The 12,673-nt window shown below is 40.7% G+C and overlaps 1 protein-coding gene across 1 annotated transcript; it reads right to left on the bottom strand.

The window, feature by feature from the left end:
* Positions 1-4,473: 4,473 nt before the first annotated feature.
* LOC117464728 (heparan sulfate glucosamine 3-O-sulfotransferase 2-like) lies at positions 4,474-12,342 on the bottom strand. Its single transcript, XM_034107354.1, has 2 exons — positions 11,557-12,342; positions 4,474-5,810 (listed from the first exon to the last, which is right to left on the bottom strand). The coding sequence occupies exons 1-2, from the start codon at positions 12,048-12,050 to the stop codon at positions 5,192-5,194; spliced, it is 1,113 nt and encodes a 370-aa protein (XP_033963245.1). The 5' UTR covers positions 12,051-12,342; the 3' UTR covers positions 4,474-5,191.
* Between the last annotated feature and the right edge of the window lie 331 nt (positions 12,343-12,673).

The following is a 12,673-nucleotide window of genomic DNA, read 5'->3' as shown; positions in this document are numbered from 1 at the left end:
ACATTACTATTACAAGAAATGTGTTAATTTTTCTTCATTATTAGTCGATTTTTTTTTTTGGACGAATGCTCCGGGCCAGAGGTTACAATGGTGGGGCCGGTGATAATACAAGTCCACCGGCCCGGAGGTAGACATTATTTACCCTTAATGTCTACCGCTAGTAAATTGTTTACCCGTCCCCGTCCCCGTCGACAATTTACTAGCGGTATTTACTTGCGGTACCGCGGTGGGCCGGCGGTACCGAAGTGGGCCGGTCGAGAGTCCCAGGCTGATTTGTAGTCCCAGTCCGCCCCTGATCCCCACAGACCACGGATTCTACACAGGTCTGAAAATAGTTGTGGAACATGTATCATTACATTCTTGAGACTGTGCCACAGTTGTCAGCACTTGGTTTTAATTTGGTTCCTATACCACTGGTGATTTCGACCACTGGGACATCCTGTCGGCTGCAGAAGTTAAACTATTCTGAAGCATTAGGACTGAACGAGATGCACTGCTGAATCTGTGCCTGCAGTGTCAGCTGCTGTCTCCCTCGGATACCAGGAAACCTCATTCTATCTCATATGAAATTCCCGGGCAAAAGGACAAGGAAAGCTGTGCGAACTATTTCAATTTGATGCGTCTAAAATAGAGCATGCTTGTAAAATGCACTTCCCTGTTAATGCATTATTAAAAATCACAGGTAAAATTGACTGCATTACTGACGTTTCAAGGAAAGATTCATTGTTGATATAATCCAATGCTGCAGCTTCTATCTCACTTCTAGGCTCATTCAAAATCCAAAAGAGTGGATGTTTGGAGCTACATTAACCTGTGGGTGAACTACATTATGTGATGTACATCAGCGTGACATTTAAACATGTAAAGTTTCTCTCCAACCCACGTGCTGGATTTAACTTATTTCTTAGTGTTTCAAAGAAAAGTTGAACTTATCTATTTTGATTTTCACCCTCACCCCTACAGTTAAAAAAAAAATATTGCTGCTTCAAGTATTAATCAATATCAGTTCACAATGTTCAGAAATCATTATCAGGTGAGCTCTAAGCCTGTTTCTAGAACTCTCTAATGACTCGGCAAGATAAAAAAACAACAATATGTGTCTGCTCCTGTCCTTGAAGGCTTATTATTACAGGGCGACTGTGGCTGCGAGGGAGTGCGGTCGTCTTTCCACCAGAAGGTTGTGGGTTCGATCCCAGCCCATGCAGTCAACATGTCGATGTATCCTTGAGCAAGATACTTAACCCTGAGTTGCTCCCGATGTCATGGCCAACGGTGTGTGAATGTGTATGTATGTTAGTGCATGTCCTAACATACACTGCTCTGTATGCCTGGGTGAATGACATGTAGTATGTAAAGCGCTTTGAGGGGTCTTAAAGACTGGATAAAGCGCTATATAAGTACAGTCCATTTACCATTTACCATTAGTCTCAGCAAAAACTAGCGCTCATGAACAGTTCACCATAATATTGATCCATTCAGCTCCTTCAAGTCTTTTCAGCATTACATAATGACCAGGCTGCTCCACAGGGATACATCATGTGCATTGTACTGGATAGGAAATAATCCAAACATTCAACACATTCAAAATGAATAGGGAGATGTAGTCATAATGTGTCATAATGTTTCATAATCAACACGATATTCACACATCAGCTCTAACAAATACTCATTAAGCTTAACAAGCACCTCATTAGCAGTGCAAATAGGTCATGTCATGGTGCTCGGAAATGCAAGGGATTTGATGATTTGCATGGGCTGCTTCCTGAGGGAATTCATATTTGAAAAGAAAGCTGAGTATGCGAGGAGAGAAAAAAAGAGAGTTTTGACCTGCACAATCTCTGGAGAGCCGTTCACTAGCAGAATCTAATCAGAGTCTGGCTGCTGCTTGTTCTCTAGGATTGCTCCTCGCCAGCCCTCAGGCCTAATGAGGACCCATGTGTACCATCGAGAGAGAGATGCAGCTCTCGGTGACGACTGGATAGACGCTCACCTGCGCTGGCTATAAAAAAGCCCATCTGCTGGCCGGCATGATGATGACAAGCAGGGCATCAGAGGTGGTGCAGCCGTACTGACTGCATGCCCCAGCCTGAAGGTCCTGTGAGTTTAATGAATGTTGGGACGGGGAGAGAGAGGAAGCAGACGTCTGTGCTGTGAGGGGGTCACTGAGCGGAGCGCCTCTCGGGATTCTTCTCTTAACAATGCGAGCATTTTCAGTAGATGCAAAGAATGAGGAAGGAGACAGAGAGTTTGAAAATATAGCAGAGTAAAAACAAAAGCAGGTTTTAAGCCTCCCCGGCGCCACTTTCAGCATTTCTATGTCAAACACAGAGAAATCTTCAAAGCACACTCTGTTACATGCAAATTTCAGTGAGGCTTCAGATGAAAAAGAAGTATTCAAACAGATGAAAAGTACTAGACTTCTGAGGTAGGAAGATAACAGCGAGGACCAACATGTCCTACATTTCACGGAGAGCCAAATCATTATTAATGAATCTTATTAAGGAAACCCATAGTTCAATGTTCTAACGTCTAATACTTGAGATACACATTAACATGCTGAGGAAGTCTCTGCTGCTCTGTATTCTGTACCTCAGTGAATCCTCACAAGTGTATATGCACTGTCGATGTGTTTGCTTGTGGATCTACATTGTAGGATGTTGATTTAATAATCATTGCATAGCTCTAACAGGGTTCCTGTGAAATACTACTGACGTATACAAGGGAAGAAGTAGACAGCCTCTAACTAACCTTACACTTAAAGTCTTCTTTTTAATTTACAGCCTATTATTGCAAAAATACTTTTATTTTACGTACCAATTTCTCAATGCCTTGCCAAACAATATTTGCCCATAACCTCGAGTCATATTCCTTATTCAGGTACATCACATATCACACGTATTTATGAAGAGTTTGCCACAATATTATTACTGACGGTAACAATACCCCGTGTATCTTATCATTATTCCAAGACCATACTGACATAAATAAAGCATATTTGAGAAACCCGTTTTTCCTATTGCTAGTTTAAAGAATATATATATAATCTATCTATAAATAGTCCTTTCTCATGCCTTGTCACATTCCCGTACACAACAATTAATGAATAAATAGTGTCACTTATTTCAAATAAATAGTGTCACTCAGTGTCACTTATTTCTCATTTATCTTTGAGCACACCTATTCCCCGTGGTTTCCCTTACCTCGAGTCATATTCCTTATTCAGGTACATCACATGTATTTATGAAGAGTTTGCCACAATATTATTACTGACGGTTACACTGTACCCCATGTATCTTATCTTTGTTCCAAGATCATACTGACATAAATAATCCATATTTGAGAAACACATTTTCAGATTTCTAGTTTAAAAATAAATATATAATCTATCTATAAATAGTCCTTTCTCAAGCCTTGTCACATTCCCGTGCTCACTAAATAAATGAATAAAGACATAAATAGTGTCACTTATTTCTCATTTCTCTTTGAGCACACCTATTCCCCATGGTTTCCTTAAATATAGATATTGATACCTTGGAAACTCAATCATTTCTATACAAGTATACATTTAAAGTGTGATCAAAAGCTTTACCTGTAACATCATCATGTGTGATGTGGAAATTGAGTGACTGATGATAATAAGATAATCTCTTTGAACCCAGTTTATGTTTCAAAAGGTAATTTCCTCTTTGTTTTAACATTGTTTCAGAGTCAGGCTTCAACTCAGGCTTTAGTATTCATACCGTGCAGCCAAACCCAACATTTCAAGCGCAATCATGTGCAGTCCCAGAATGCATTTGATAGCCTGCCACAGGTGTACCCTGCTTTGTCTCTGAAAAGGGATTGAAATTCCTTACACCAACGCCCACTCGTACCACGACTGAAGCTCACAACAAAACCTTACAGAAGTATGTTTTCAGTCCCACCGCGGGGGAAGGATGTAAGTGGTGTTATCTGTTCAAAACACACATTTCACTAACAAGAACAGGAAGGTACTGCACAGAATCAGAAGTTTGTCTTAGCTTTGCACTGAGGCATTGCACAACATTAAAGGTGGGGTAGGTAAGTTTCAGAAACCGGCTCGAGATACACTTTTTGTTATATTCCATGGAATGCTCTTAACATCTTGATAGCAATGAATATCTTAAGTGCTTTGACAAAAAATCCATACAAAAATTTCATCTGTAGAAGCCGTAATACTGTAAAAAGTACAACCAATCCGTTTAGCCGGCCTGTCAGCCTTCCATCGGGGCACACACTTATCTCGTGCCCTCATTGGTCATGTGCGCGTTCGTGTGTTGGAGGAGGGGCTCTATAAGGAAGTGGCAGATTTTCTCCGGTTGTGTATTTTCAAATTCTAGCGATCTCGAGCCGGTTTCTCAAACTTACCTACCCCACCTTTAAGATACATGGTTCAGAGGAGACAGAAATAAATGTCCAAAAATAAATTCTGTTTCTTTTAATTAAGTTCATGGACAAGCATTGTGGCTAAGGCATGTGATTAAATACTTTGGTAACAAAAATATAAACATGGATTTGGCAAATAAAGCACAGAGAACAAAGTGAAGCGCTGCATGTACTAACTTACAGGATTCATGCTGGAAATAAGGAGACAGAAACCCTTCCCCTCTGTATAGAAACTGATGAGTCCAACAGTAAGTGATATTAGATGACTTCCACTTGCATTATGGCTTTACATTTCAGATTTACCACCACAGTGCTGCAGCTTATTTCTCCTCTCCCTGAAGACTTTGCTGACATGTTCCAAGGTCTTGCTTTCAAGCCCTGCCTTGATTAGTGAAGCAGGTTTTAAGAAGAACTAATCCCATTCCCTGGAATGTCCTTTTTTTATAAACCAGTCAGCAAATGGGGGATCTAGTCAGCAATAATGCAGGAACAGAAATGGTGTGATCCTGAAGCTGAAATGAGGGCTATATTTGGAAACAAACAGGATGTTGACGCTGGCTGGTAACTGATCATTACAAGTGCAAAAGCAATGTCGTCGTAGATATTCCTATATTTATTATGTCTCACAAAAATAGTGCTGCTTTTCAGTTTCATTCTTAACATTTCAGGAGAGTGCTGATATTTCTCTATCCGCCTTAGCCATGTAATATCAATGCAGGCATCCTATTTTTGAATTTGTGAAATACATAAATCTTTCTGCTTCCATTTAAAAATATCACTCCAACCTCTACTCCCACTTGAAGTCATGACCCACCATTTCATAAAACTTAATGTTGTAAGGTCTATAGAAGTCCCGCAGCTGCTCAATAGCGTCTCTGTCTATCTGCACATGAGTCCTGCCCTTGGACTTGCCCAGGCAGCGAGGCGAGCCGCTGCTCTCCGGCTTCTTCAGGCAGGGGAAGCCCTTGGTGCGGTTGAAGTAGAAGTGTTTGTCCGTGACAATGCGCTTTAACCCAAGGAAGTCTTGCACTCGTGCCAACTCCCCTGCAGGGTCTGTGATAAGACGCTCCCCACTCACAAAGTGGATCTGAGCCAGAGGGAAGTAGCGGAGCCAGTTTTCGAGGTGCAGAGCGTACAGGCCGATGCGAATGGCGTTCCACGACGTGTCCACAATGCCCAGGCTCTGGTTCCTGAAGGCCAGGTCCTGGAAGCTCGGCAGGTCGGGAGATTTGGTCAAGGTCTGAGTGTAGTCTGATATTGCACGGGTGACGGGGTCCCGCACCACCACGATGAGCTTGGTGTCCCGGGACATGGCGGAGATCCGGTGCGGCGTCTCCTTTGTCACAAAGTAGCTCGGTGTCTTCTCCATTGTGATTTGGCTTTCAAGAGTCCTTGGCATTAAACCTCTGAATGAAAGATGAAAACACAAAGTAAACATTCCTGAAAGAGAAAGGTTTCTTATTTACATTCACATTAAGTGTATTTTGCTGACATTTTCTTGCTGTTTTAAAATGCTCACACTCCTACAAAGGCTAACAGATTCAGACACAGAGGACAGGACGTCCTTGCATTCACTCAGTTTGAAGGAAAAGTGTGCATGTGTTCTATTATTTAGGGCAGGATTAAACAAGTGAGATGCATGGCATGAAATCGAGAGCTGAGAACCTGGCCATGAACCTATAGTTTCTTGATGCAAATTATAATAGGAGACAAAGTCATGCAGTCTGTTGTCACAGGAGAATTGTCTTGCAGACAGCTCTCCTGCTCATCAGCGCGGCCACGTTCAAGAGTAATAAATCACAGTGAATGCAAACAGAACACATATAGCACAGTGACTCTGTTAGGTTACTTCTGGGTCTCTAAACTAGGCCATTGTCGTCTTTGAAAGTGATGAATTAAACACGTAAGCCTTCACAGAGTAAGAGTTTGAAGTTTGATCAGAAACCATCAAAGATCAAGGACAGAGTTAAAATGGAGCCTATGGAGCTGCAGGAAAAGTGTATTCCTTAATTTAACTGGTTTATCATTGGTCGACATACCATTGGGAAAGGGGTTAAAAATCTTCATTACGATTTTCAGAAATGTTACATCCCGACACAAAGTGGCATTAAAGGGGCCCTATTATGCTCATTCTCAGGTTCATATGTGTACTCTGTGCCTCTACTGTGACATGTCTCCATGCTTTAATGTTCATTAAGGTCCTTATTGTTCTCATACTGCCTGTGCTGCAGCACCTCTTTTCACCCTCTGTCTGAAACCAGAGCCCAGTCTGCTCTGATTGGTTAGCTGGCCAGCTCTGTTGTGATTGGTCAACCGCTTAGAGATGTCCCGCCCATTAGCCTATCACGTACAATGAGTTGGAGCGCTAGCTAATAGAAGCGTGAGTGTTAACATAGTGATGTCACTATGTTACTGAAGTAAACAAAGGACTACAATGGAGGCCTTTCAGGCAAGTGTTTGGAGGAGAAACTCCATCTAGCCATCTATCTAACCCTAACCCTCGTGGGAACTTTGGGATTTTAGCCTTTGCAGACCATTTACATGCACAGAAACCAACCTGATCTCACCAGAATGCGTGACTCCACCACGACTCCTTAACACCACAATGCGTGGTGGAGTCACGAACTTTGTTACATTTGCGTGTCGACACCACGCAAACAACCCCAATGTAAAGTGAATGAGGCTCCTTTGTCGTGGTGCACACACGCATTTCTACAACGTGCATTGTGTGTAATGCAACTGTTATTTTTATTAAATTAGTTAGTTTTTAAGGAAGGCCAGAGCTTCAGCTGTGTCAAATAGATTGTTCCCTTCAGTTAACGTTATTTAAAAGATAATGATCATGTCCCCTGTATTGTATTACGAGCGTCCATTCCCATTGGATAACGGAGAATTTTACACCCGGAAGTAAGTAGCCTATTCTCCTTACTGTCGATTGATTTTACAGTGATATCTGCACTACTCATCGACTAAAAAACACCAAATTGTCCTTGTTAATTACACAACATTGATTGGTTTGAATTGTGTACAATGCTTTTGTATTTTCCCCCTTCGATTCGGAGAAACAAATATATTTTCGGAGTTTTTGGACGGCAGAAGACACTACACTACCCAGAATCCTCAGCTATCGTTTGGGACTACACCATGTGCTTAGCTTGACAAACCCCGTGATCAGTCCTCAACCTCTGTGATTGGATGCGCGACGTTTACACAGAGCGTCCAAAAGGACTTTGAAATGGAATGAAACCCATCTACGGCATACTATTCAAAACAGGAATCGAACGTGTCCTACCCCCCTCCCCCCCTTAGGTCACAGGCTCCTCCAACAGTGCTACCCAATAAAACAGATGCACAGAAAAAATTGTGAAATAGTGCAATAAGAGTCTATATACAAGTGATTGGAATATGATATATTAGATAAATAATTTCTAAGTAGCAGCCAGATGAATGTTATTTCTAAGTTCAGGTGTTTAATAGTCTTCTGGCCTGTGGGATGAAGCTGTCTCTGTGTCTGGTGGTTTTAGTCCGAATGCTGTGGTACCGCCTGCCAGACTGCAGCAGACAGAACCGTTTGTGGCTGGGGTGATGGTGGTCTTTTATAATCCTGAGGGCTTTCTTTAAGGTTAACCTGGTATTTTTAATCCACTACATTTATTTTAGTTACTTTACAGATTTGGATTAATGATGTGAAATATAAACAGCCCTTAAATCAGACTTTAGTTACACCTGAATGAAATTCAGTGAAGGTGATTGTCAAGTGCCAACAATCAGGCGAGATATTTGATAGTTGGTTGCTTGAGAAGACTAAATATTTATCTGCAGATCCGTTTAAAGCATATTCATTACTCGTTATTCTCTAATAGTTCATTAAAGACTGTATATAATTGCTATGTTGCACATCCCTTTCAAGATTTCAAGATTTTCTAAGGTTTATTGACATATCATATACACAACAGTGTAGTTATGCAATGAATGAACAACTTTGGTCACAGGTTCATCAACAGTGCATTACAAGACATCTATCAATGTGTGTATACTTCCACCATTACACTGTCGTATTCTGCACATTTCTTTAATTAAAGCCTTATTAGTTAGCACATCCTCCTATCAGGCACTAAACTGTTTTACTCTAGATATCATTTGAGTATCTTCTTGATATTTTCTATTCTATATTTATATAATTGACCTTCTACTTTCCCACTATTTTGTATGTACTCTTAATATTTGAATGTTTTCATAAAATATAACACATTCAAAAGTGCGTTACAAAAATGAAAGACATTAAGAAAAAGGCATTTTAAACAGTCGTTAAAAAGCAACACAATCTTCCTGCATTGCAATTACTCTAAACGTGTAATAACGTGCTTTAACCAGTAGGTGGTTTGGGTTAAAAGCATAGGTTAAAAGGCTGTCAAGTTTACAGTGTTAACAAAATAAAATATACTGCTGTTTCCGGTTTAGTTTACGACGAATATTATTTTGTTATTGTTTTGATATTTGTAACACAAAAGCGATGGAAAAAACCCATAGCAACCAAAAAAAGATGGTCCCATGACCCAGTCGTCTAGTAGTTAATAAAAAACAATAATATCAAAACAAAATATTACTACTAACTTTATTGTGAAATTAAAACAGAACGGTAAAAGAATAGTTTCCGGTGTATTCTGATGCCCGATCTCTGTAGATAAATAAAGAACTAAGACAGATGTGTAATATTTAATGCAGCCAAACCATTTATTACAATGCATTCATGTGATGACTATCAAAGAGTAAAGCAAGCACTGCTGAATAAAGTATGTTACGAAACGTTTTTTTTCATATGGAATGCAGTTGGAGGTCAACCAATCAAAGAACTTAAGGACTGATCACGGGGTTCATGGTGTAGTCCCAAACGATAGCTGAGGATTCTGGGTAGTGTAGTGTCTTCTGCCGTCCAAAAACTCCGAAAAAATATTTGTTTCTCCGAATCGAAGGGGGAAAATACAAAAGCATTGCACACAATTCAAACCAATCAATGTTGTGTAATTAACAAGGACAATTTGGTGTTTCTTAGTCGATGAGTAGTGCAGATATCACTGTAAAATCAATCGACAGTAAGGAGAATAGGCTACTTACTTCCGGGTGTAAAATTCTCCGTTATCCAATGGGAATGGACGCTCGTAATACAAGACATGATCATTATCTTTTAAATAACGTTAACTAAAGGGAACAATCTATTTGACACAGCTGAAGCTCTGGCCTTCCTTAAAAACAAACGAATTTAATAAAATTAACAGTTGCATTACACACAATGCACGTTGTAGAAATGCGTGTGTGCACCACGACAAAGGAGTCTCATTCACTTTACATTGGGGTTGTTTGCGTGGTGCCGACACGCAAATGTAACAAAGTTCGTGACTCCACCACGCATTGTGGTGTTAAGGAGTCGTGGTGGAGTCACGCATTCTGGTGAGATCAGGTTGACAGAAACCTATATAACACACCAGAGGAAAGGGAAACCCCAAAAAGCATACCAGGGTCTCTTGATGGAGATTTGGTACACCAGCCAGATGATACTGTAGTATAGCTGGGAAATGAACACCAGAGACCATAGGGCACAGACTAAAAAGGGTGCAGGTGTTGTACCCAAAATCACCACTAAAATAACTTAATAGCTGCTTTAACTTGTCAGTATTGCATATCTTTACATTTCTATATCAACAGTATGGCCTTTATTGGTGAGTGTTATATCAGAGTTTCTTGAGAAGCTTCTGTTTGTTTTGAAATCAATACTCAAAGTCGGTGCGTTGGCATTTGACCTTTTTCTCACCAGCTTTGACAGCTGACAATCGAAGTGCTGTAACAGGCGAAGGGTTTACGACTCCGAGACACATATCTGAGATAAAAAGGTCTTCAGCCGCTCACCACACTGACAAGTGCCAATTAGCGGTGGTAATTTCATTTCATAATTTTTTTAGAAAACTGCTGAAACACATCCCTCCTGCAGGCTGCATGACAGCTGATCATTAACATGAGTGTGTTTGTGCATGATTTGTTGTCAGCGTGTATGCATGATATTTCATGACTAAATCATAGCATTTCTGGAATTAGGAGTTCAAATAACAATGCAGATGTTTCATGTATGGGATACCGTATGCATTATATAGAAACTCTCGTAATTAGTTGCAGATGGTTATCAATGCTTCATGTAGCATTTTAGAAAACAAATCCTTTCATTTTGTATTCATTGAGATTAGTTTAATTGCTATACAAACAAGACAATAGCTCAGGGGCCTGCCAGCAACAGAAGGCCGCATGTCGCAGTTTACACTGTTTGCCTCAAGATCTCGGACTTTTTTTGTTGTTGGGAGAAATCTGATAAATTGCTATACGATAAATCCAAACAAGTAAACAGAGCTCATAACCTTTCCTGCAACAAGAGACGAATTGAGTCGAGAGACTGCAGAAAACACATAAAGCATGTTTGCCCACCTCACAACATAATGTACAGACACCAAGGGAAGAGAGAAAGGAAATGGCAGATGTTAACAGAAAGCAGCTGACTTAATTTGGACATAGTTTTCAGAGGCACTTGCACAACAATAACTGGCAGATCATTTATGTCAGATTTGGCTATTCTTTTTAATTATTTGAAGTATTTTATCAGGAAACATCCTCTAAAATAATACAAATTAAATAGGAAAAATACATACTATGGCTTAACTCCCATCTAAAGTCACTTCACATTGAAATGTAAAATGATACAAGACTCCTGTATTTATGAAATATCTTCATCATTTTTATCATCATCCTCATTTGACATTATTTGATGTATTTACTCAGTTTAGCTATGGAGGCCAGGCATGAGCAGATACATTAATTTTGAGATACAGACCGCTGACCATCAGCACTAAATGTCCAGACGTTCCCATGAGTCTTTGAAGGCACCAGCCAAATTAAAAGTCAAATTGAAGCTGATCATTTTTCACACCTCTTACAGACTGCAAAACAGTGAATGGTGTAATTTGGTTTTAGGTTTTGCAATTGATCCCATATTTGATTTCTTGGCTCACACAGTTAAAGCGGTGCCATTTTCAGGTTATCCCTTAGAAGATTATTTTACAGATACATATGTAGCTATACGCTACCTGTGCAGGTGGGTCATGCTCTTACCTGTACCACTCCAGACCTCTGTCATAGTTCCGGTCGAAGAAGTGTGTCTCGGTGCCAGCTGCTCGCACGTCCGGATGAATCCGTATGAACTCCAGGACAGCTCTGGTGCCTCCCTTTTTCACACCAACAATAATAGCGTTTGGTAACTTTTTATTCCCAAACTTTAAGTTACCCATGGGAGGACTGGGGGTGTCGATGTGGAGAATTGACGGAGGTCTTTGGTCGGATTTTAGCCGAGAGACCTCGACGTTGATCGGTCTCGCATCCAAAGGCAAAACGCATGAAGGTGTTTTCTGAATGCGCCTTTTGGCTCCATCGGCCAGGACGCGCTGACAGCTGGGTGTCGGATCACCTGACTTGTGCATGATGGTATCGGCAGGGAACAGTGCACAGTAGCACAGATAAGAGAGAAAAAGCGATAATAAGCAAATGGATGTTCTTGTGAGCCGGTGTGAGAAGGGATGAAGTCGACTGAAGAGGAGCACGCATGCCATCTCTCCATGGATATGAACAGTGCATGGTTTTCTAATTGATTTCTGCGTTCCGTCCTTTCTGATTGTTTTAGTCGCTTAAGTGTCCGAACTGTCTCCAAAGCAGATAATTAAGACAACTTCTGCGTCTTCGCAGTTGGTAGTCAACACTCCCATTAGTTCATCGCGGAGCATATTAACACAATCCATCTGTGTCCAATCTCCTCAGTGCGTGCCGTTAATTGAAAACGCATCCTTCGCTGCACACTGAGTTTGGAAATGACATTCTCCTAAAAAAAAAACTCCGGGACGTCTCTATGGTCACCACGCACGAGTGAGAAGCAGTGGGAGTGCGCGCGCTCTGACAGCTCCAACCCGGCTGAGCGACAGAAAAATATTTCAACACGGTGACGTCACAGCATATTTGCATTTTGAAAAAAAAAGATCATCTCTCTCCCCTCATTCAGCTGACTTTACTCACTTCTCATCTTCAAGTTCCTTTTTATGGCACAGATATATATATAGCTGCTGCATTGCACACATTGGAGAGTAGTTTATTTGCACCCCCCATATGTTAGTGTTTTTTTCAGGCAAGGTGAGATTTAGTATGATTTGAATAGTTCAAATGAGGCTGATGTAGTTGACAA

The sequence above is a fragment of the Pseudochaenichthys georgianus genome, chromosome 19 (genome assembly GCF_902827115.2).
Source record: "Pseudochaenichthys georgianus chromosome 19, fPseGeo1.2, whole genome shotgun sequence".
NCBI lineage: Eukaryota > Metazoa > Chordata > Actinopteri > Perciformes > Channichthyidae > Pseudochaenichthys > Pseudochaenichthys georgianus.
This window is presented reverse-complemented; position numbering and strand designations above follow the sequence as displayed.